General features: G+C 41.6%; 2 protein-coding genes and 2 non-coding genes across 6 annotated transcripts; 1 reads left to right on the top strand and 3 right to left on the bottom strand.

The window, feature by feature from the left end:
• Positions 1-1,275: 1,275 nt before the first annotated feature.
• Positions 1,276-5,052, bottom strand: EEF1B2 (eukaryotic translation elongation factor 1 beta 2). Its single transcript, XM_038143632.1, has 6 exons — positions 4,702-5,052; positions 4,388-4,510; positions 3,166-3,289; positions 2,730-2,796; positions 1,953-2,078; positions 1,276-1,468 (listed from the first exon to the last, which is right to left on the bottom strand). The coding sequence occupies exons 1-6, from the start codon at positions 4,779-4,781 to the stop codon at positions 1,314-1,316; spliced, it is 675 nt and encodes a 224-aa protein (XP_037999560.1). The 5' UTR covers positions 4,782-5,052; the 3' UTR covers positions 1,276-1,313.
• On the bottom strand, positions 2,305-2,438 carry LOC119703592. Its single transcript, XR_005257670.1, has one exon. It is a non-coding gene; the product is annotated as a small nucleolar RNA SNORA41 (small nucleolar RNA).
• LOC119703589 lies at positions 2,869-2,948 on the bottom strand. Its single transcript, XR_005257667.1, has one exon. It is a non-coding gene; the product is annotated as a small nucleolar RNA SNORD51 (small nucleolar RNA).
• A 147-nt stretch (positions 5,053-5,199) lies between the features above and the next one.
• On the top strand, positions 5,200-20,061 carry NDUFS1 (NADH:ubiquinone oxidoreductase core subunit S1). Of its 3 annotated transcripts, none has more exons than XM_038143622.1 (19): positions 5,200-5,436; positions 5,923-5,990; positions 6,224-6,315; positions 7,518-7,625; positions 8,643-8,719; positions 8,812-8,893; positions 9,002-9,132; positions 9,835-10,020; positions 11,653-11,787; positions 12,183-12,297; positions 13,273-13,418; positions 13,925-14,053; positions 15,053-15,182; positions 15,675-15,835; positions 17,374-17,528; positions 18,107-18,282; positions 19,012-19,146; positions 19,343-19,415; positions 19,694-20,049. In XM_038143622.1, the coding sequence occupies exons 2-19, from the start codon at positions 5,927-5,929 to the stop codon at positions 19,783-19,785; spliced, it is 2,187 nt and encodes a 728-aa protein (XP_037999550.1). In that variant the 5' UTR covers positions 5,200-5,436; positions 5,923-5,926; the 3' UTR covers positions 19,786-20,049. The 3 variants fall into 3 exon arrangements, with proteins under 3 accessions (XP_037999550.1, XP_037999551.1, XP_037999552.1); XM_038143623.1 differs by lacking the exon at positions 5,200-5,436 and adding an exon at positions 5,504-5,784 and having other exon boundaries at positions 19,694-20,061; XM_038143624.1 differs by lacking the exon at positions 5,200-5,436 and adding an exon at positions 5,504-5,805 and having other exon boundaries at positions 19,694-20,061.
• Positions 20,062-22,546: the final 2,485 nt, after the last annotated feature.

The following is a 22,546-nucleotide window of genomic DNA, read 5'->3' as shown; positions in this document are numbered from 1 at the left end:
AGTGAGCCTGTAACAATACTCACTTTCAGATCTTTAACCATGCTTTAAGCCTCTAGCAGGCAGATTTTTTTTTCTGAGACAAATTACAAACAAAGCTCTTACATAATCTGAAGTTGGCAGACCTTTAAACAAGGAGAAAGAGGACTTGCTGTGCCAGATAGCCACACAGATGCTCTGTGAAAAAAACAACAAAAAGAGTTACTTAAGATGCAGCTGTCAGACTCTGACAGCGGGCATCCTCATCTCAGAGTGACCAATGTGGCACATAAAAAGGATTCCATTTTATGGTCACAATAAATCCTGTCAGTTCAATGCAAGGCATAGAATTACAAATTTGTTTAGAAGCTTCACAACGTTGACAGCTTCTACATTTGTATCATTCCTATAGACAGTTTTTGGGATTTATTCCCACTGGTTCTTCAATCGCTAAAAGAAATGTCAAAATCAATCTAGAAACCAATCTGGAGCTAAACAGACAGCTCAAACTGCTGTTAATTTCACTACTTTTTATATCCTTTAATATGTTTGCATTATCAGCTACTTTGTTCTTGTTTAAGTGACGAGCAGGAGTCAAGTTTACGGTGTAGGTCAGCGAGCCCCTGCAGTGGCCGCAGCCCGGGCCCAGCTCCCGGTGCCGCAGCCGGGCACCGCCGGGCTCGCAGCGCCCCCCGGAGGCACCGCCCGCGCCTCGCGCGGCAGCGGCTCCTCGGCATCAGTTGCTGCTTTAATTAAGACACAAAACTGGACAGAATTTCATCGCAAATGTTTCCAAGCCTCAGAAGGGGAGGGAAAAAAAAAGTTAAATCATGGAACAGAGAAAGCACCAGGATAGTCTCAGGCGTTATCGTTAGAGCACTGCAAGTCACTTTGAACTTAGTTTCGTCTCCCTCTCTCGCTGAGTTTTAGCTGTCAGCAAAGGCTGTGGTATATTTGGTTAGTCACCACCCTTACTAAACAAAAGGGATTTATACTGTTCACCCACAAAAACATGCACTTTGACTGAGCTCTGCTTCTTTCCCTTAAAACCATCCCTCCCTCCAGAGGAATCCCAGACATTTCCAAAGAAGCAATTTCCTCCACAGATGGAGGAAAAAGCATTTCAGTATTTTAAAGCCATGGTCATGTTAACTCTGAACTCATGCTCCTGGGTACTACAGTGAGGTGTCAAGAGCAACCCTGAAAGTCAGTTTTGGCTTCTACTTTACCCATTAAGAAAACCTTACATTTGTGAGCTGGATTGCCCGAAGATTCTGAAACAAGCACAGACACTGCACATTTTTTTGCAACAACATTTATTCTAGGTATATCAAGACTTAAATCTTATTGAAAGCAGCTACATCCATTGATTGTACATAATCTTCAAAAGCTGTTATTCTCTCTTCCAGCATATCTGTTCCAACTTTATCATCTTCAACAACACACTGGATCTGGAGCTTTTTGATACCATAGCCAACAGGCACTAGTTTGGCTGCAAAATAAAAAAAAAGCATTTAGTACCCCTTTATTGGTAGAATCTGTTAGAAACACAGATCACATCTAAGAGTGACCTGACCAAAGCATATAAAAACAGCCTTATAAAAAGATTATGGACCATCTAATTAACCATCCAGCATTCATTACAAGAGATTGAAAAAGCTTCTTCCTGTGGACCTCCACCCCTTTCCCAAACCAGTGATGTGGGTGGGTAAAGGTGTTAGTTTGCTGCACCAGGAATTGTACAGAGAGATGCAGGAGAGCAGAGTTTAAGTCCTATCGCTTTTAAAAGCTGTATTTGAATCTTAACCAGCCACTACACTAATACACCTTTTCTGACCATGCAGACACTGCAGTGCTGCAGTTCCCCCACTACAGCTACCTACATTTCACAGATCAGCAGTGCCCGCACGTCCCACTACTCATAAGCTATCCCAAGGGCCTGCACTCTCCCTGCTCTGCAAGCTCCCCGTACTTACAAGACCCCCAGACCAAGCCATCTGCTTGAATGCTCCGAACACACTCCTCCAGTTTGGCCATGTCTGTCTCATCATCCCATGGTTTCACATCAAGCAAGATTGATGACTTGGCAACAACAGCTGGTTCTGAGGGAAGAAAATCACCATGAAAAGATAGGCATCTTCCAAAAACTCTTGAATATACTTGAAACTGGTTTTACGAGAGCAACTTATCCATTTTCATGAACAACAACCTACTCGCACTGCTGCGACAGCCTCTGGTACCAATGTACATTTCTGAAGTACTGCAGCTGTGTACATCCCAAGGTTCAATATGTAGATACATTATGTACACACAGATTTAAGTAGAAGACAATGTTTGTTACATAGGAAGTCCTTCTCAGAACATCTGAGAAGGAGCCTAATGCTGTGTAACAGTTTATTTTCCACAGAGGGAATACTGCAACTGCTACAGTTCTGAACAGTTCCAGACCAGTAGCTGTGGAGTAACTCGTGTACTGCAGCAGTTTCTCTAAACTTTTATCTCCATTTATGTAGAAAGCCCAGTCTCTGGAAAGAACAAGCAGGAGTGTATGAACCAGAACAAAAAGCATGTTAACATTTCTATTTGCTAGGGGAGGGCTGAGCTCACTAGCAATCCAAGTGAAGCCAATTACTCCTGTCTCATTCCAGTCAGGCTGATCTATTATTACAGTTAATTAGTCTTTTTAGCCATCCTATCCAAATGCACGAAAATTTACTCAAGCATAAAGATTAGAAAGCTCTCAGCACACATACTCTTAGACTTCTTTGATTCATACTGGGCCAGACGTTCTTCCCTCAGTTTCTTTGCCTCTTCACTTTCCTGAAAGAGAAATTTGCAGTTACAGAAAAGCATCAAACCTCCGGATCTCCAAAGCACTACTAAACTGACTGGCATCTACTCAGATAAAAACAAATCATCACACCTGTCAGCCGAAAGATGGTGATTTTTTGTTTTACTCATCATGTTACCAGTCAAAGTGGGACAGTTCACCCCACTCCAGCCCATTATTTTCTAACTTTTGAGTTTTTACCTTCCAAGCTTTCTTTTTCTGCAAAGATAGCTACACTTGAGAACTACAAGGTCAGAAATATAAATAACTTCAACTAGGTCAAGGTGAAAACCTGCATACCTGTGGTTATTTCTAAAAAGCAATAAGCAATAATAATAGTACAAAAAGGTCACAAGTACCTCCTCATCATCAGATCCAAAGAGGTCAATGTCATCATCATCTTTGCTATCTGTGGCCGCACCTGTGGTGTCCTCAACATCAGCAGGACCGTATTTTCCCAAAGCCTTCTTTACTCCTGGCAAGCTGAAAGAAAAAATGCAGGTATTAAGAACCTCCTCAAACATCAATACAATCACTGCCAGTTTATCAATGCACTTACAAATGCATTTATAATGAAAAACTTGTGATACAAAAGAGTAAAAATCTAATTCTGTAACTTGAAATCAGAACCTTATAAAAGACAGCCCCCAATGCTCCTGACATGCCAGCAAAGTAATCTGTGAATATGGGATTTGCTGTAGCTCATCAAAGCTGGTATGATCATGCCCAACTAAGTGCATGGATAGAAAAAGCTTTATTATTGGAATCCTTTATCTGCACTACATTCTGCCTAGGAGAAATTACCAACTACTTGTTCATGCTTCCCTAGAACTACCTTCACTTGTTTAAAACATAGTAAGTTACTGACAACACATTACTACAAGATAACTGCTATTTTCCTATGTTTTAGTGAACACTTTACCCTAAACCCTCACTCTTAACTAGACAAAGGACCAGAACTCCTAGAATTTACCTTCTCTTGCAGCTCATATAGACCTGTTCTCTTACAACAGCCTCATAATTGTATTGCTAATGTGAATGGCTGTTACCGAAGCCGTAAAACCAGCTTTTGACTTCAGGAACTCTAAACAGTTTCCAGATGCTCTGTGAAACCACTTCAGAATTTCAGTCCCGTTTAGCATTACAAACGCTTCAGAAATGTACTGGGGACTGAGCCACCCATGTTTGGAAGTGCTTCCTTCGAGGAGGACTGAGGCTCAGAGGAAGCAGTGTAGCAGTACTGACCCTGCCTATGCTGTACCTTTTCAGAGAGGCCTGCAGTCTCCACGGATGTCAATACAGCACCTTGCACGAACACGTAAAACCACTAAAAGAAAAAACAGATACTATTTCCTTACATATCTCCTTTGCTTTCCATGTCCTTTGATACTGCAAATCATTAGTTTTGTCCTCCGTACTGACAAAAGAGATTTGCCCTGTTTCTGGAACTGTCTGTGCTCCAACAACTCAAAAAGCCACATGGTGCCCCTGGAAGCCAGTAATGCTCAAACTCCAAGAAACAAATGCAACAATTTGTAGGCTAGTTCAAAAAGATATTCCAGCTTTGGTGTTTTACCATACCTTGCCTTTTGCTTTTCATACGACTTAATGTGATTGTACCACCGGAGAGCATGGAACAATTCTGCAGGCGGCGGGGCAGCGATCGCTTCGAAGACTGCTATGTCAGCCTGCGAAGGAACGTACCTGCGGGGAACGAGCCACATTATCTCCCTTGCTCGAGGCACACAGGAACACGTGGAGCAGCGGCGGCCGCCGAGCAGCGCGGCCCGTGCGGCTGCCGGGGTGACTCGGGGCCCTCCCGCGCCCCCACCGCTCGGCTCCGCCAGGCCCGACTCACGTTCCTCACACCCCGGGCCCCCCCCGCCGCCTCTCACCCCTCGATGTAGCTCTTGTCGGCCAGGAAGTCATTGAGGACGCGGAGGCCCGCGGCGGACTTCAGGTCCCCGAAGCCCATGGCGGCGGCGCGGCTCACACGCTGCGCCCGCCCCGACCGCCACCGCCGCGGGAAAGGGCCTCGCCGCGCCTGCGCCGGCCTTATATAGCGCCGGTATCCCTCCGCGACACCGCACGCAGCTGTATTCCTCCGCGAGGGCGAACCGGGAGGTAGCTCCTCACGGGTGGACTGCTGCAGCGCTGGGCGGGCAGCGGACGGGACTCCAGAGGTGCGGGAAAGCGTCGAAGTAATAAAAGTGAGGCTGACTATAAACCCTAGGAAGGTTTGCGGCGTCACGTGGGCTTTGTAACATCGCACTGTCGCCACGCCCCGCCCTGCTGGCAAAGCGGAAGTTTCCGGAGTTGAGCGAAGAAAGAGGCGGAAAGGGACGGAAACTGCCGAGGGAGGACAGTGTGTGCGACGGTGGCCGAAAAGGCTGCGGGCTAGCGGCGGAAATTACGCGTGCCATCGTTCGCCTATAGCTTGCCGGAAATACCCGAAGCGGTTCGCTCCGGAGGTTGCCGAGCGCGGACTGCCCTCTACGGAGATTGCCGAAGAAGGCTCCGGAGATAGCCGAAGCAGGCTGAGGTCAGCGGCGGAAAGGCCCGAGGCCGCCGCCGCAGAGGCCGAGGCGGAGCGCAGCCGTCCCGCGGCGCCGCCGCCCGTCCCGCGCCAGGTAACGGCGGTGCCGCCGCGGGCGGCTCGGGGGGCGCGGGTGCCGCTGCTCCGGCGCCTCCGCCGCCGCCGCTCCCGGTGTCCTTGACGGGCCGGGCGGCGGGCCGGGGGCTGCCCGGCGGGCGGCGGCGCCTCCAAGGTGACCCCCGCGCCGGGTAGCGCTGTCGCCCGCCGTGCCCTCGGCCCCGGGTACGGCGACACTGGGCCCGCCGCCGCCGAGCTGCGCCGTCCGGGCCGTGGGGGAGCGGGAGCGGGGCCGGCGCTCCGCTGCAGGCGGAGAGGCCGCTCAGTGACATCCCTGTGTGTGATGTGTAGATTGGTAGAGAATCTTATCTTGCGTTTGGAGGAGGTAACTCGCTGTCCCATGACTGTACTGTACATACGTGCTCCTTTGCATCTGGTGTAGAAGTTTTTACTCTGCCGCTTTAAAACTCGCCAGCAAACATTTGAACCGATAACAACAGTGCTGTTTTCTCTCTTACCAAAGCACCATGCTTCGACTGCTTGCTGTCCCCAGGACCTTAGCTGGGGTCACCCAGTCCTCCAGAGTATGTGGTAAGTGTCTGTAGTTTGTATCTGGGTCTCTGGTGCTAGGTGTATATGCAGTTTGTTTATTGAAGGGCACACATGCATACTTGCATTGCAGGCTAAGGGGTTCTGTGTTGTGCTGTTGGTAGAATTGGGATTCTATCAGCACTCTATAAAGAAAATCAGGAGTGGGGAGTCTGATGGTTTCCATCTAGCAGTAAGTGAAAGTTGTTTTTTTGGTTTTTTTCTGTGTCCTTCAGGGCGTACAACTGCAACAGCAGCCAGCAACCAAATAGAGGTGTTTGTGGATGGCCATCCTGTATTGGTGAACCCCGGAACCACTGTCCTGCAGGTGTGGGGAATAGCATTCTTAATTTTCTGGGACTTCTCATCTCACTGCTTGGCAGCATTTTCTGTTCCATACAGCAAAAAGCTGCCTGTCTTTACATTGTTTCTTGCAATTCTTTAGGGGTATTTTGAGTGACTGTGATGCAATTTCAAGTAACGGAAATCCTTGGAGGAATTTAGTATTTGAAAAAGAAAAATATGCCATGGTTGCTTGAAAGAAGATGCACGCAGCATCAATCCCAGCTGCAAAACTTTATTCAATGCAATAACAGAGTTCAATAAATTCTGGTTGAACTTCTGTCTCTGAACACTACGTGACCTTGTAGTCTTTCAGAACCTGTACATTTTGTATCTTATTACAGTGTGTCTTGGGGGATTTGTCTCCTTTTAGTTATTAGTTGTTAGGATTCAGAGTGCTCATCTTTAGCTGCTTTTATTATTCTTGGTGTGGGAAAAATGGGAACCTGGATCCCCCAGCCTGTACTGAGCGTTGTTACTTTTCAGGCTAAAATTTCAAGTAAAGCTTTATTTAAGAAGCCATGAAATGAAGATGTGGTCCAATGGGTTAGAACGTTAAAATACACAATGCAGTGGTATTTCTGCTGGCAGGCATAGCTATAATGCTGCAGCATAGATCCCATTAGCTGTGGGGGTTTTATGCAGGAAAGGCTGTCTTCATCTGGTCTCTGTAAATCTGTTAGCTCTGTCCTCCTGTCTCTCCCTCTGTCATGTTGTCTTTTGAGTTTGGGGTCTGTTGAAGATTGACTGTGCTGGAGTACCTTTATCCAGAGTATCTGTGTTGTTGGATTATCATTATGCTCGTGGTGCTCTTTTTATGTTTTTCAATTTTTATTTTGATGCCCTTTTCTGTAGAGTGTGTTCTTTAAAAAGTTACTTGTATTGCTAGTGCCCTGTTGCAGAAAATTCTTTCTAGTATTGGAGGAAAGAATGAAAGAGAGGTCAGTTTTCATTTCCTCAATCACTTAGAAAGTTTAGAAAAACTATATTTGTAATTGATACCGTGACTTTTTTTTGCTTTGTCACAATTTTTTATTTATGGTCACTTCTTACGATGAAAGGTCAAGTGCACTCTGTTCTTGAGCACTGACAGTGTCACTCTTTGAAAAGCTGTGTAGTGTTTTCTGAGGTGGAACAGAAGAGTCTAACAAAGATTTAATTTTCCTTTGATTTCTTGTTTTTTGATAGGCCTGTGAAAAGGCTGGAGTTCAGATACCTCGTTTTTGTTACCATGATCGTCTCTCTGTGGCTGGAAACTGTAGGATGTGTCTTGTGGAAATAGAGAAAGCTCCAAAGGTATTGTTTGTGTTTCATAGGAATTGCAATATGGAATATGCAATATAGAATTCAATAGGAATTTTTTGCTGTGCTTGGGCCTAGTTTAAGTCTTGTAAATAATTGTTGTTATTCTCTTGGACATGAGCATTTGATAGCTGTGTGTTTGCTGTTAGATGCATTTTATGCTTTGTAGTTCAAGCTTCAGCCACACATTTTCAGCTGAAACGACATAAACAATAAACTTCAGATGCTGTATGAATTTAGTTGTAGGATTAGTACATGCAGGTTCATTTTAAGTAAAGATTACAGTCAGTAGTTTATATTTTATTGATATCTGTTGTGAAATAGTTGATTTCTGGAGTGAACACTGTCTTCAGCAGTACTAAGAAACCTGTGCACATTCTTTTGGAGCTCAGTCTTGGATAACACATTTATACTCACACATAAAATTTTTTAGCTCAGCCCAACTTCAATTCCATAGTTTGAGCTTTGTGTCTCTGGACATGTTGGGTTATCACTAGAGGTGGAAGTCATGATGTGATTGAAAAGTAAGAGGGATTTGTTTACAGAGCAGGAGCAGGAGTTTTTGTTACTTTTGCAGTAATCTTGAGAAGAATTTTATTCCAAGACTTTATACAGGCTTCGTGCAAATAAATGTCTCGTAAATGATTCATACTCTGAATTTCAGTTCTAGAGGTTTTCTAGATTTCTGCTGAAGCTTTTTCATTTGCCTTGTGTCTGTTACAACTGACATAATTAATGCTGCAACTGCTTGAATGTGGGCTGGAAATTGTAGAATTTTATATTTTGAATAAATCATAACTAATTTTACCTTTTTATATCGCAGATTATTAATAAATATGGCTTCTAGTGACTTTATCAATTACATTCTTTTTTTTTTCCTTGCAGACCTCTTCATTTTTATTTATTTATAACAGATACCTATGTTAGAACTGAGGGGGGAGGAGGTGGGGTTTGTGCCCATGCTGAGAAGAAATACATTGTGTTCATGCTTGCTTTTTATGGTGATTGCAGCCAGTTGCTGCTTGTGCCATGCCAGTTATGAAGGGCTGGAATATACTGACAAACTCTGAGAAGTCCAGGAAAGCAAGGTACCTTTCTTTTAGCCTCCTTTGACTGATTAGTTGTACAATCTGCTAAATGATGTTAAGGTGACATTAACTTCGTTCTCTGAACCTAACAGAGAGGGTGTAATGGAGTTTCTGCTGGCAAATCACCCGCTGGACTGTCCTATCTGTGATCAGGGTGGAGAATGTGATCTACAGGTACAACATCCAATTAAATTGTGTAGACTTATGTATAATGCTCTTGTCTTAGGTGAAGTTGTGCTTTCCAGCAGCCTGGATATGTGTGTGTTCCGTTGTCTGTTATAGGACCAGTCAATGATGTTTGGCAGTGATAGGAGCAGATTTAGAGAGAGCAAACGTGCTGTGGAGGACAAGAACATTGGCCCCTTAGTCAAAACCATCATGACTCGGTGTATACAGTGCACTCGATGCATCAGGTAAAGTCTTTTACTTTCGCTCAGGAGAGTACTAAGCAGGCATATTTGTGTCAGTTTGTTGCTAGTGAAAGAAACCCCATGAGGGGTAGTCAGTTTTTTAAAAATTTATTTTCTGATTGTACTTAAAAATTTGATTTCTGTTAGTGATTGATAGCTGGTTTCCTGGAGCTACCAGACAGGAAATAGAGAAAGATGGCCAATGCATGAAAGTGAAATCAGAGTTCTGCAGGGCAGAACTGGTCCCATGGTGTTGGTGCCAGAATGGATATGTGACTTCCTCAGCCTCAGTTGTAAGATTATTTATTTTTGATAGCCTCTGGTAGCTATATTTATGTTGTTCTGTAGCCCTGAGATGCTGTACTGGCCAACTTGAGCCAGATGGAAAAGAGTGCTATGTACCCAGCTAGTTCTAGAAGGAAACTGTTACTTGGGACTAATCTTGGACTCAGTGTAATACAGTGAGCATTGAACTGCTGTGCTTTTTGATATACCTCCCCCTAGCTTTGGTAGCCCTTTCTGAATGAAATTCTGCAGATGGTCCTGTATGTGATGGTGCTGACTAATGCACCTAAACAATTGTTTTCTTCTTTCAGGTGTATGAAATAATGTTTTATCTTAAGAAAATGAGATGAGGGCTGAAAAATGTTCTGTGTTGCAGTTGTACATGCCAGACGTGTTTCTCCTTCTTTGTGCTCCTACCAGGTTTGCTAGTGAGGTTGCAGGGGTAGATGACTTGGGAACAACCGGAAGAGGAAATGATATGCAAGTTGGTACTTATGTTGAGAAAATGTTTATGTCTGAGTTATCAGGAAATATTATTGACATCTGCCCAGTTGGTGCTCTTACCTCCAAGCCATATGCCTTTACTGCGCGCCCATGGGAGACAAGGTAGGTGTCTTAACTCCTGCTGAAGACACAGCTTTCTCTGTTTGTTGTACACTTACCTTGGAATATGTCCATCTGTGATACCAAGGGTTTTCTCTGGTTTTTATTTTCTGCGGTTTTGTTTTAGACTTTTCCATAGACTGAATATAACACAAATTTTGTTACTTACAGCTTATTTAAGAAAAGGAAAAATGTTATAGTTTGCAGACTGTTCTTCCCTTAATTTTACCCTAAAATGTTTTGGACTTGTAGGTTGTGCTGATTGCTTAGTAAAAGATGCGTATATAGGAAAATACAAACTCATTAACTCACTAATTGTTGAGGATATTATTTAAAATATCTTGTGCAACTAAGCTGTTCAGCCTCAGAGCAGATCTCTGTAGGATTCTCTTAAGTAGTTGTTTAACCCTAAACAAGACCTAAAACATATTCAGGAGACAGAATCACAGAACGTTAAGGATTGGAGTGGACCTTGAAGATCATTTTGTCACAACCACCCCTGCCGTGGGTAGGGACGCCTCTCACTAGATCAGATTGCTCAAGACTTTATCCAGCCTGCCTCGAACATAGGAGCATGCTGGTTTGACCATTCCAGTGATATTCAAAAGGCCCAAGAGCTGTTGTAGGTAGTCAGGAGGAGCAGGGGACGGCGGGGAAGGTGTCTCCGTCTCCGCAGCGATGGGCTCTCCGGGAAGGTGGAGGCTGTAATTACCGGCCGTGTCCGCTGGAAGGCGCCCGAAGCACGGGGCCGGCAGCGGTGCTGAGCGGAGGCACCGGGTCGGTCTCTCCGCCATCAATTTCGTCCCATCGTAAACCAGTGGCACACTGTGACTGAATTACATCCTTAACCCACCTTCAAGAGGTGATAAACAGCAAACAAGGAACACATCCAGACAGCAAGGTGTTACATAACACAGCCCTGAGAACGTGTGCAGCAACTCCGAGACCAGCACCTGTTAAACTAACACAATGAGCGCTTACAACAAATTTGTTTTTATATGCTCTGGTCAGATCTGTTGTTACTTCAACTCTTCATGCACCACACTGGATGCTTTAAAAGACTGTTGTGATTAACTCAGCAGGCAGCTAAATACCACATGGCCAGTTGCTCATTTCAGCCCCTCATGTGGCATAGGAGAGAGAAAATTGGGGAGGGGAAATGTAAAATTTGTGGGCTGAAATAAAGACAGTTTAATAGGACAGAAGAAGAAAATTACACTAATGATAAAAGAACTAGAGTGTACAAAGCAAATGATGCACACTGCAATTGCCCAGCAGCAGCCCCCAGCCAGCTTTCCCCTTCAGTCGCATGCTGAGCTTGCTGCTGTGTGGTGCAGAACATCCCTTTGGCCCACTGGGGTCAGCTGTCCTGCCTGTGTCCCCACAGATTCTTATGCCCCCCAGCCTCCTTGCTGGTGGGACTGGGTGAGAAGCTGAAAAGTCCTTGATATGGTGTAAATGTTGCTTAGCAACAACTAGAACATCCCTGTGTTATCACAGTACTCTCACCCTAAATCCAAAATACATCTCTATACCAGTTACTAGGAAGAAAATTGTCTCTATTCAGGCCAAAAATAAGACACTGGCTGCTTATATATGAAAGTCTGAAAGTGGCCTGTTTGTTCTTCTTAACAGGAAGGTAGAGTCAATTGATGTTCTTGATGCAGTTGGAAGCAACATTGTAGTGAGCACGAGAACTGGAGAAGTGATGAGAATTTTGCCAAGGCTGCATGAAGATATCAATGAGGAATGGATATCTGACAAAACCAGGTGGGTGGATGTGTTTGTACCCACATGTTTATGCATGCATGAAAGGCACAGTTTGGAGAACCAGAAATGTGCACAGTAGCACCAACTTTGGTATTCAGCTGGTAGTATTGTAAAGCTACAGTGAAGAAGAATAATTGTAAAATATGTTTTTTAATTCTATAATTGAAGTTGCTGAGTTTTCTAATGTCCTGATTTTTGTTAACATTTTTCCCAGTAACTTTTATTTCTATTACTGATCGTTTTCTGAATTTTTGAGAAGAAAAAGTTAAACTTTCAGGGGAAATATTTCTTGGTCTTCTCTTTTCTAAAAGCCTGCAATTAGAAAACTCACTCACAGAATTATACACAATTATCATTGTCTTTGCTCTTTAATGATATTTTTGGTGTTCACTTAGGTTTGCTTATGATGGTCTGAAGCGTCAGAGACTTACTCAGCCAATGGTCAAAAATGAGAAAGGAGTATTTGTTTATACCTCATGGGAGGATGTATTACCTCGTGTTGCTGGTGTGGTAAGAGCAGTTTTCAATCTAAGTAATCTAAAATTAATTTCTAAAACTGGATGTATTACAAATATTAATATCAAATTAATTAGATTTAAAATGATTTTTTTTTCTTTAAGGTTAGAGGGGAATCGTTGTGTTTCCACTTAAAATATCTTATTTTGACTAATAGTTCCTGTTTCATGGATTGGACCTTTTAAAGAACTTTTTCTTATCATGATTTCATTTGGAGCATTGGGAGAGAAATTACTTTTATTTAAATACGAAAGTAAACTGTTCTCCAGAAATTTAGGAGGAAGCAATTTTCCCAGATACTCTGACCTACCTGAAGACATCTTTAAATTTATTTAAACTGTGCTATCACCACTTTTGCCATCAAAGACATTAAGTCTGTATTACTTATATCTGAATTGTGCTTTCCTCAGTGCTTTCTCTGTGTGGTGATTGATTCTGCAGCTCAAATGAAGTGCTGCATGACTGCTCTGGATTTTGATTAAAAATTTTATGTGGATGAAGTAGAATTGAATAACTGTAATTGAACTTTCCTCGAGGATGTTTTTGCCCATGGTACAGTTGCAGGGTTTGTTACAAAAGCTATTTCTTCTCAGATAATAGCTTTAAGTTTACTTAAACACACTAGAGCTTGTGTTATGGAAGTTTGTATTCTGTCTGCACTGTGGCTTCGTTAAAATAAGAGCATTCACCAACCTTCCTCTCACCACACCAATTAGCTACATCTGAGTGATAAACTCAAGTGACAGAGACCTGCATAGAATGCAGAGAGCTCTTCTTTGCTTATCATGAGTTCTGAAGGAGCTGGAGCTGCTGCCTGGCAGGAATCAGCCATCACTGATCAGTTTGTGCTATTCCAGGCCAGCAGTAGCACTGTTGGCTTTGGTATGCCCTAATATAACAAATACTTACCTGGGCTAAATGAGAATTTATTTCAGCTGTTTCTTTTGTTTATGCTTCCTTTCTCTGCAGCTCCAGTCAGTGGAAGGTAAGGACATAGCAGCAGTTGTAGGAGGGCTGGTGGATGCAGAAGCACTAATAGCTCTGAAAGACCTACTGAACAGACTGAATTGTGATACACTCTGCACTGAAGAGATCTTTCCTACTGCTGGAGCTGGGTAAGAGGACAGGCAATGTCTGTCTATAATTAGTATGTTAATAAACTCTCCAGTCTAGTATGTTAATAAACTCTCCAGTATTCTGAAATTAGCAGGAATAACAGTCGGTAATGCATTAGCAGGATTTATTTGAATTTACAGTCCTCACATGTAGAGAGGATTTATAGATTTATTATAATTTATGGATTGTCAGTTGATTTGTAGTCTCTACTCCAGCAAGGGTTGCACACTTACCCCATGTTGTGCTGAATGTACGGCTGCTGCACTTTGAGTCAGTCACTGAAAGCCAGTTACACTCTGTTGTGAGCTGGATAAGTTAGTCTATTTCTGTTTGTGGTGTGAAGACTTTAGTACATTTATGATTAGTAATTTGGATTGAGAAATCTCTTCTTTGTCTTTCTTTTCCTGAGATGAAAATGTATTTTGAGCATTTACAGTCTTTACCATTGCTTCTTTCCTACCCTTTACTGAATTCTTATCCTCTTTCTTCTATCTTTTTGTTATAGCACAGATTTACGCTCTAACTACCTGCTGAACACCAAGATTGCTGGGGTGGAGGAGGCAGATGTCCTCCTTCTGGTTGGCACCAATCCACGCTTTGAGGCACCGCTTTTTAATGCTAGAATTCGAAAGAGGTTGGTATTCCTTGGTGGTGAATAAGCACGTGAATCCATCTGGATTTGATACGCTGCTCGGTTGGAGCTGCAGGCAGTAACTTGAGAGCATTCATTCAGATGGGATCATTGGATTTAGTTCACCTTTTAGTAAAGGGAATGGTGATTTATGTGTTGGAAAAAGGGTAGTACCCTGTAGTGTAGAGCTAGTTCATTCTCACTTTGACATTTTACATTAAGTTCATCTACTCAGACATTTATTCCTTTGTTACATTACACAGACACTTCAGATTTTCTGTTCTACAGAAGTCTGCTAAGTCATATTCCTTCAAGATTTATTTTCAGCATCAGTTTATTGCTTTTTGTACTGTAACAAATCAGATGTCCTGAGTTCAGAAGCCGTCATTCCAGTTTAACATTTTCTTTGCCAGGTTTTGTGGCTTTCCCAAACTTTTGAACATAGCTAATTCAATTTTAGTAAGATATGTCAGTATGAGGCAAATGAGGTCTATAAAAGCCCTGTGCTTCTTAATGCTGGGATCTTTGAACATACATGATTTTAAACAGTAATGGCATTGAAATTTTGGAAGGAGAAAATGCAGTAAAACTTTTGAGTGTGTATTTTCATTTATTTTTATAAGTCTGTGCCATGAGAAGCTGCAAAAAAGAAAAATTTCCAACCAGCTAAATTTTTCTGTGTTTATCTAAGAAATAAGTGGATTTCTAAAACTGAATTGGCAGAAGCTTGGGGGGAGGAGAGAACTGAGTTATGAACTTGTCACATAAGGTGTGATGCTATACTGTTTCTGGAATATATCTAGAGAAATAATCCTTATAAAAAGCCTAGAGGCTTGCTTAACAGCCAGAGTAACGCTAAACTGCATCTTACCAAAACAATGAGTGCCATTTAAATTCCTTTGCAATCCTGTTTTAAGTTACTGCTAAATTCTAATTAGTGGCTTTGGTTGGGTAAAACTCTGTATTTCTTTAATTTTTATAAAATGTCTGTTGTATTTTCAGCTGGCTTCACAATGACTTGCAAGTGGCCCTTGTTGGCTCTCCGGTGAATTTGACCTACAGATATGAACATCTGGGAGAGTCCCCACAGATACTTCAGGACATTGCTTCTGGCAAGCATGCCTACTCCAAGGTACACAGAACTTAAAGAGTGTGACTGTTAAATTCCACAGATTATTATTGAGTAATAATCTGAATTCTCCAGGGACAGATTTGAAGAAAAGTACCATCTTGTAGATGGGGTTATTTGCTTTTAATCAAATGCAGAGTTGAAGTAATGATTAGTGTGCACCAAGTATGTGTAAACTGTGTAATATGCTCAGGTGTGTAAAACTTTGCAGTGCAGGAAACTCCTGGAATATTTCTTGACATAAAATAGGCTGTTCCAGGTGCTGCTGTTTCCACTTAAACGTGTGGTTACTGAGCATACAGTTGTGTACTGACAAGGTAGATTCCTGCATACAGCAGTTTCTCTTGGCTTTATCTCTAGATGAAACAATGACTATTTTGGAACCGTAGGTTTACATGGAACACTTATTGAGAAATTTGGGGATTTATTACATTATCTGTCCCAAGAATTGTTGTTGTAACTGTGGAATGAATTTCTGATTGTTGGCTTGCACAGGTCCTTGACAATGCCAAAAAGCCAATGGTGGTGGTGGGCAGTGCAGCCCTGCAGCGCGGTGACGGAGCTGCCATCCACGCTGCTGTTTCCACCATTGCACAGAATGCCAGGGCCAAGAGCGGTGCTGGTGATGATTGGAAAGTCATGAACATCCTACACAGGTTTGCTTAAAAACTTTTTTTGGGAGCAGCTTGCTTGCACATAGGGCTACACAGGTTACCACAATGTCTGTATACAGATGGCTTTGTGTACACGTAAGCAGCCTTTTGGGTTAAAACCTGTAGGGAATATAAAAACCAGAAATACAAGCTAGCAAAAACTTGTTAATAAAAATGGGTTCCTTGACCTGGCTCTCCATGAGTTTTTATTAATTTATGATACTCAAATGTAGAATTTAAGGTTTTGATTTAGACATAGAATACAAGAAGGCTTAATAACATCTACCACAGTAGGATGCACAGCAGACCCAGACAGTGTCGCTTGCTAAATCTAGAGTAAGAAAAACACAATGGCAAGAGTATTTAAATAATATTGTTTGTTTGGTTTTTTTTAATATTCCTTTTACTGTGCAGCTTCTCAACTGAATAGTTAATAGAAATGCTTTGAAGATTTCCATTTGAGAGCTTTTAATCTTAGCTATTCAGTTTGTCAGGATATTACTCCTTTTAATAGACAAGCTTCTCTTTGAACAGTCCTTCACCACTCCCTTTCTAAAATTCTGTCAAATTGACCATCTCTGTAAAGGAAAAATTATTTCACCAAATGTAATGGCTCTCAATTCTGGAGACTCAAAAAATTTCTTCTGCCAAAAGCAGCCTTACTGATGTAAAAATAGTATAGTTAGAGTAGGGCTTGGGCCTCTGAAGGAAACTTGAATATAACATTCTGTTGCTGAAACTGAAATATTTAGCACCAAAATAATGATGAGTTAAAGAACACTCATGATACAAGTATGGTTTGGCAGTCTTTCATATTGACTTCCATGCTTATGATGCACCATCCGTTCAACCTTAAGTGTAAAAAGCAACGTAACTTATTGAAATCTCTTCGTCTGACTGTGTCAGACAAAATGAGTTACATTGGAAGATCTGTACTCTAGAGAGAATCTTTTTTTTTTTAAATAAGACTGGCACCTGATTATGGAGGATTATGCGAAACTGTTGCTTTGGAAAAGGAAGACTGCCAGAAAATGGAATTAATTCATTTTTATAATTAATTCTTATAAAAGTATTTTTATGTGTGAATAAATGAATAGTGATGAAATAGTGGCCTTAAGTCTTTGATGATTTTGAGTAGCTGATGGCCCCAGTCTTTCATGTTCCACATGAGTGCCCTAAATTAAAGGCCTGATGAGTTTAATTCATAGCTGAAATGTCATCTGGAGCATCAAGCTTCACCAGTGAGCTGCCTGCCACTAGGTCCCGACTTTCAATATCTGCCTTTATTTTTGCTATCCCATCTTAAATAGGTGAGATTCCCTGTGAAAACTTTAAATGGTGTCAGGTTGTCAAAGTGCAAAACTAACTCAATTCTCTGTTAAAAATTTCAGCTGCCTTTGAGCTTCATGTTTGTCTTGTTACTATTAGGAACCTCTTATATTCCTTCAAAATATTTAGTCAGAAAAAGAAGTTAGATCTGTTCTGATGGGAGAGGGAGAATTCTGAAATTACTTAAAGTCATGATGTATTTGTTCCTACAGGGTTGCAAGCCAAGTCGCTGCTTTGGACCTGGGTTTCAAACCAGGAGTGGAGGCAATTAGGAAAAGTGCTCCCAAAGTATTGTATCTCTTGGGAGCAGATGCGGGTTGTATAACACGTCAAGACTTGCCAGAATACTGTTTTATCATCTATCAAGGTAATTAGTAGATGTAAATTAAGAAATGTTACTATCTTAATAGTTGGAGAAAAAGCGTAAACAGTGGCATAAAACTCTTTGAGGAATTTTAGCCTGTTTTCTGCCAGGGAAAGGGAACTTCTAACACATAACTGAGATACTGGTTACCTATTTCTTAGGTAAAGATGGGAAACTATTGATGACTAATAAGGGAATATAAACCAGTATAGGGCTTCTGAAACATAGCTTTAGACGTAGCAGACAAAACAGCGTTAGTTTCCAGCTGTTGTATCATACCAAATAGATGATCTTATGTTAATCTAAGAATCCTTGTTCCAAGAACTTCCCAAATCTGAGTGACTACAGAGACTGAAGTACCATTTACTCCTGCTTGTAGTCCATTTGTTCTCCCCAGAGTATTAGCCAAGTAAGACCTCAGAGCAGCCAGGCTCATGGGCTTCAGATTACTGGCTAAGCAAAACTTTAAAAATTCTTTCTTTCTGGGAACACACAAATTCTGTCTTAGTTAAGCATTTCTTTTTATTTTGGCTTACTTCTGTCTCATGGTTGTGTACTGTTTCCTCTTTCCATGTATTTAGGGCATCATGGGGATGTGGGAGCTCCCATGGCTGATATTATTCTCCCAGGAGCAGCATATACAGAGAAAGCAGCCACATATGTGAATACTGAAGGACGGGCCCAGCAGACAAGAGTAGCAGTAACACCTCCTGGGATGGCTAGGGAAGACTGGAAAATTATTAGAGCTGTCTCTGAGGTACTGATGCTGTTATAAGTTGCTTCTAATAGAAGTATACTGAGAGGTTAAGTTCCTTTATGTAAACATTTTCCAATGTAAAAAAAGGTAGATTTTCAGGAAAACACATAGTTTTAAGAAGTAATATTCTGTATTGAATCCTAGGTTAATTCTGTGAGTTAAATCATACTGTTTCCCTTCTGAAGATAGTTCTAATGTTGCAGTTTCTATATGCTGTCGGAATGCACAATGGGTGAAGCTTTGCAAATTTTGCAGGTCTTTTTGAAGTGCTTTAGAGGAAGCTGGTGGGAGCATGCAGTTTCTTGCTTTTTAGAAAGAAAACAGCATAGACTCTGAGACCAGGATCTGGTATCATTAGATGAGGTCAAATATGTGCTCACTACTTAGAGGGAACAAGATGCATTGATAATTGCGTCAACTTTTATCTCATTTGATGGTAAGCTAAGGAAAATGCAAGTATGGAAGGAAATGAGTACTTCCTTTTGTTATTATCCTTTGCATAGCAAACAGGACAGCCTGGTTTTAAACAGGGAGAAGTGTTGGCTATGTAGGCATCAGAGGTCCAACAGAACACTGACTTGGCTTCAGTTTGTGCATTCTAACTGCCTGTGTTTTCAGGAGTGTAGACTTTTCCTTATTTTACTTTAGAGATGTTAATGGATTGGTAATTTAAACCACTCTGAGTTAAATCCCTAGACTTGATGGCATTTCTTTCTGTCAATCTCTCAGTTGGCTGGTTTGACCTTGCCTTATGAGAACCTCGATCAAATACGGAAGCGTTTAGAAGAAGTATCACCCAATCTGGTTCGATACGATGATGTGGAAGAAGCAAACTACTTCATCCAGGCAAATGAGTTGGCAAAGGTAAGCAAAACTGAAGCACCTTGGCGTGATTCAGTGCTGTTATATAGCATAATGCCTTTTTGAAAAATCTTTATCTGTAATACAAGAAGCATTTTTTGACCTACACTGAATGCACTGAAAGCAGAATTTACTAAACAAATGCTTTGGTAACAAGCTCCTATTATTCAGGTGACTTTCTTTTCTTTTCTTACCACAGTTAGCAAAGCAACAGCTTCTTGCTGATCCTCTCGTTCCACCTCAGCTCACAATAAAAGACTTCTATATGACAGGTATGTATAGTGTAGTCTTTCCATTCTGAAATCAGAACATTTTACTTCGCTTTACAGTAAGGTTCTTATGATTCGTTTAAAGCTTTCCACTAAGATACATAGAATTTGAGTCTTGAAGAAACAAAATTTTTCAGTAAAATTATTTGGAATTTACTTAAAGCACAGACTGTATTTTCAACTAAGTGATTTTATTTATCCTCTTTGTATCCAGTCTTGTAATAAATTTATTTTGTATTGTGTCTGTGCACTGACAAGTTTGAATTTATTTTTTTTTACAGATTCCATCAGTAGAGCATCGCAGACAATGGCCAAGTGTGTGAAAGCTGTTGTTGAAGGTGCCCATGCAGTAGAAGAGCCATCCATCTGCTAGAGACTAATCAGACTTCCACCATCTTCTTCTAGGTTTTTGTTGCAGTTAACTGCTGTGACTGATACATTTTTTCCAAAATCTATTTGACAGGCTGTTGTATTTTTTTTTTTTCTTCCTTCATTCACATTTTCATTGCTTCAAATAGCCCCATCATACTATAGGACTGTTGTGTCTGAGGGAACATGCAGCACTCAACTTACTGTACCCAGAGGCAGGGTACATGATGATTGTATACAAATAAATTATAAATACCAAGCCACTCCATTACCTGTGTAATTCATGTTGCTCGTGCTTCTTCCATGAAAAGAATTCAGTAAGCAGCTCAGTAAATCTTGATTTTCTAGGAAAGGGTTTACATGGCAGAAATACTAGATTGTAACTTCCTTCCAGAGTATCCAGGTATGTTAATATTAAACCCTGGTCAGAATGTGAACATGCTATTTTTGTAATGTGACTTTTAAAGCAAGTTGTCCCTCATACCTGGTTTACATCAATGTTCAGACCTATCTCTGCTCTGGATACTTGTGTGTTTCTTCATTTAGTTTCAGTTGAGACTACTCTTGGAGGAAATACAAATCATTTTGATGTTGTGGGGAAAAAAAACAGCCTTCACACAGCTTCCTCATACTGAACTGCTTTAAAAATTAGCAGAAAGACTAAAGGCCTTTATACCAGTTCAAATACAGAAAAAATTCTCAGAATAGTTTCTCTGTGCATTGATCTTTATATAGCAAAGTGGGGGAAGGGATTGTGTGTGGTATTTTTTGGTTGGGTGGTTGGAAGTTTTTTATGTTCTAGAATAACTTCAGAACAGTGACTCTCTCCTCTGTATTATGCTGGTTTATGCAAATTTGGAAGAAGGCTAACTTCCTTTTCAACTGGCTACTAAAGTTCAGTGTAATTCTTCCAGGAATTGCGAAAATGGGAACAGTATCATAAAGTCATCATTTCCAGTTGTATTATTTGAAAAAAAAGGTGTTAATTTTGCATGAGGAAAACCTGCACTTTACAGTGTAGAATAATACTGAGTGTATGGGGCGTTGCTGTAGAAGTCTTAGTTTTATAAAATTCCTTTTTTCTTCCATGCTTAAAATTTTTCAGTAACAAACACGTAACTTTTTAAAACATTGTTTTCCTTTTGCCCAGGAAGAAGACTCTCCCTAGTTAACTTGGTATATCAGTGTCCTCACATGAGTTAAGCGTTCAGTGTTGCACTTGGTTTTACTCAGCCTGCCATCTCCAGTTACCAACAGGGACAGGGTCAGTTCTCGTGATGGTACAGAAAAGGGTAACTGTTCATTTTACTGAGATACTGCTATGCATGTTAGCGAGGCAGCAAGGGAGACTGCAGTCTGGTTTTAATGTGGCAGTTCACAGGACCAAGTACAGCATGAAACCTTCCTCCTGTCCTTGTAGAATGTTACTTCTTTAGCAGGAGCAGAGGTTTATTGGCACATAGCAAAAGAAAAATGTGTGTGACATATGCCAAAAATAGGAAGAAAGGGTGTAGCTGAATCCTGTATTCAAAAAAACATTTGGTTCTCAGGCTCCTAAGATGAAAACCTTTTTTTCACCTTCCACCCTGCGCCCTGATGTTGTACAAACACAGAGGAGTAACTTCAGCTGTGCAACAAGTCAGTTCTCACTTCAGAATTTATAAAGGTTCAAAAGCTTTAGATTTTTTTCCCTTAAATGTTGTAGCATTACTTTGGGAGCTCTGGCATGCTTTTTGGTTTTTTGACAGCTTTATGTCCTTCAATTACTATGTATAATAGATTCTTGTTTCTGTTCAAAAACTGTTCAGCCCTTATCAAGAAAGGGAAGAAGGGGAAGAAGTACATGTGGTGCTCTCTGTCTTGTTTCTACTCTCTTTCCCACCTAACTAGTCAAGTACAGAATTTGTCAGCCAAACTTGGTAATAGCAACAAGGCTCTCTATAAATTTGACTGTTGGAAACTAGATAGGAAAGAGAAATCTAAATTAGCATTCTTAATCACTGAGTTTAGAGTGTAGCCCACCCCTTATCCCTTCTGTTTGCTCTGGTGGCTGGACAGTTGGTGCACATGAGGATTTTTACCCAGCTTATGACAAAAGCATAATAGGGGTCTGCAAAGGCAGGGAAGCGACGTAGGCTAGGCAAAATATTTGAACAAAAATAACAGAAACAGGGCTATTCTAACAACTTACCTCTGTTTATTTAAGAGAAAAAGTTTACAGTCAGTGCTGCTACTTGCTGGTCCTGAAGCTGCAAGCTCAGGTTAGAGAATTATGAAAAAGCGGTGATGAAGAGCTGGGATGGTGGGAGATAAACACGCTGTGAGTATTGTTCCTGGTGGTTATGGTAAGGGCTGACCAGCCAGGTGCTAACACTGCCTGAGCGTCAGTGTGCTGATGCAGCTCACTCCACATGCGAGGCTGGTGGGTGCCTTTATCCCGACTCTGCTGGGGTGGGCAGGGGCTTTATTACGCTTTGTTTTGGAGCCGAGCGCAGCCCCGGAGGAGCTGCAAATCCTGCAATTCCCCGAGTGCAGCCCTGCTTCCACCTGGTGGCCAACTGGCAGAACTTCTCAGCGGGTGCATCGCCGGTTCCGTTCAAGTGCAGTAACCTTCATCTCGCCTGCTCCTGTGCACTCCTGTGCCTGTACAGCCTGCCAAGGAACAGGAATGTGGCTGGGAAGAGATGGATGGGGTTAATCATTAAGTATCCTCCTCTCTGAGCACAGCCTAGTGTAAGTAAGGCTCTTGTGTGCAAACTATTAAC

Source organism: Motacilla alba, chromosome 7, assembly GCF_015832195.1.
Source record: "Motacilla alba alba isolate MOTALB_02 chromosome 7, Motacilla_alba_V1.0_pri, whole genome shotgun sequence".
NCBI lineage: Eukaryota > Metazoa > Chordata > Aves > Passeriformes > Motacillidae > Motacilla > Motacilla alba.
This window is presented reverse-complemented; position numbering and strand designations above follow the sequence as displayed.

Excerpts from the sequence above, each read along its gene's own strand:
- EEF1B2 (XM_038143632.1), bottom strand. The coding sequence starts at position 4,781 with ATGGGCTTCGGGGACCTGAAGTCCGCCGCGGGCCTCCGCGTCCTCAAT. Across the intron at positions 2,797-3,165 it reads TTGGATCTGATGATGAGGAG|GAAAGTGAAGAGGCAAAGAA; the intron begins GTACTTGTGACC and ends TTTCTCTTTCAG. Across the intron at positions 1,469-1,952 it reads TGGCTTGGTCTGGGGGTCTT|CCAAACTAGTGCCTGTTGGC; the intron begins GTAAGTACGGGG and ends TTTATTTTGCAG.
- NDUFS1 (XM_038143623.1), top strand. The coding sequence starts at position 5,927 with ATGCTTCGACTGCTTGCTGTCCCCAGGACCTTAGCTGGGGTCACCCAG. Across the intron at positions 13,419-13,924 it reads TTTCCTACTGCTGGAGCTGG|CACAGATTTACGCTCTAACT; the intron begins GTAAGAGGACAG and ends TTTTTGTTATAG. Across the intron at positions 18,283-19,011 it reads TTATTAGAGCTGTCTCTGAG|TTGGCTGGTTTGACCTTGCC; the intron begins GTACTGATGCTG and ends TCAATCTCTCAG.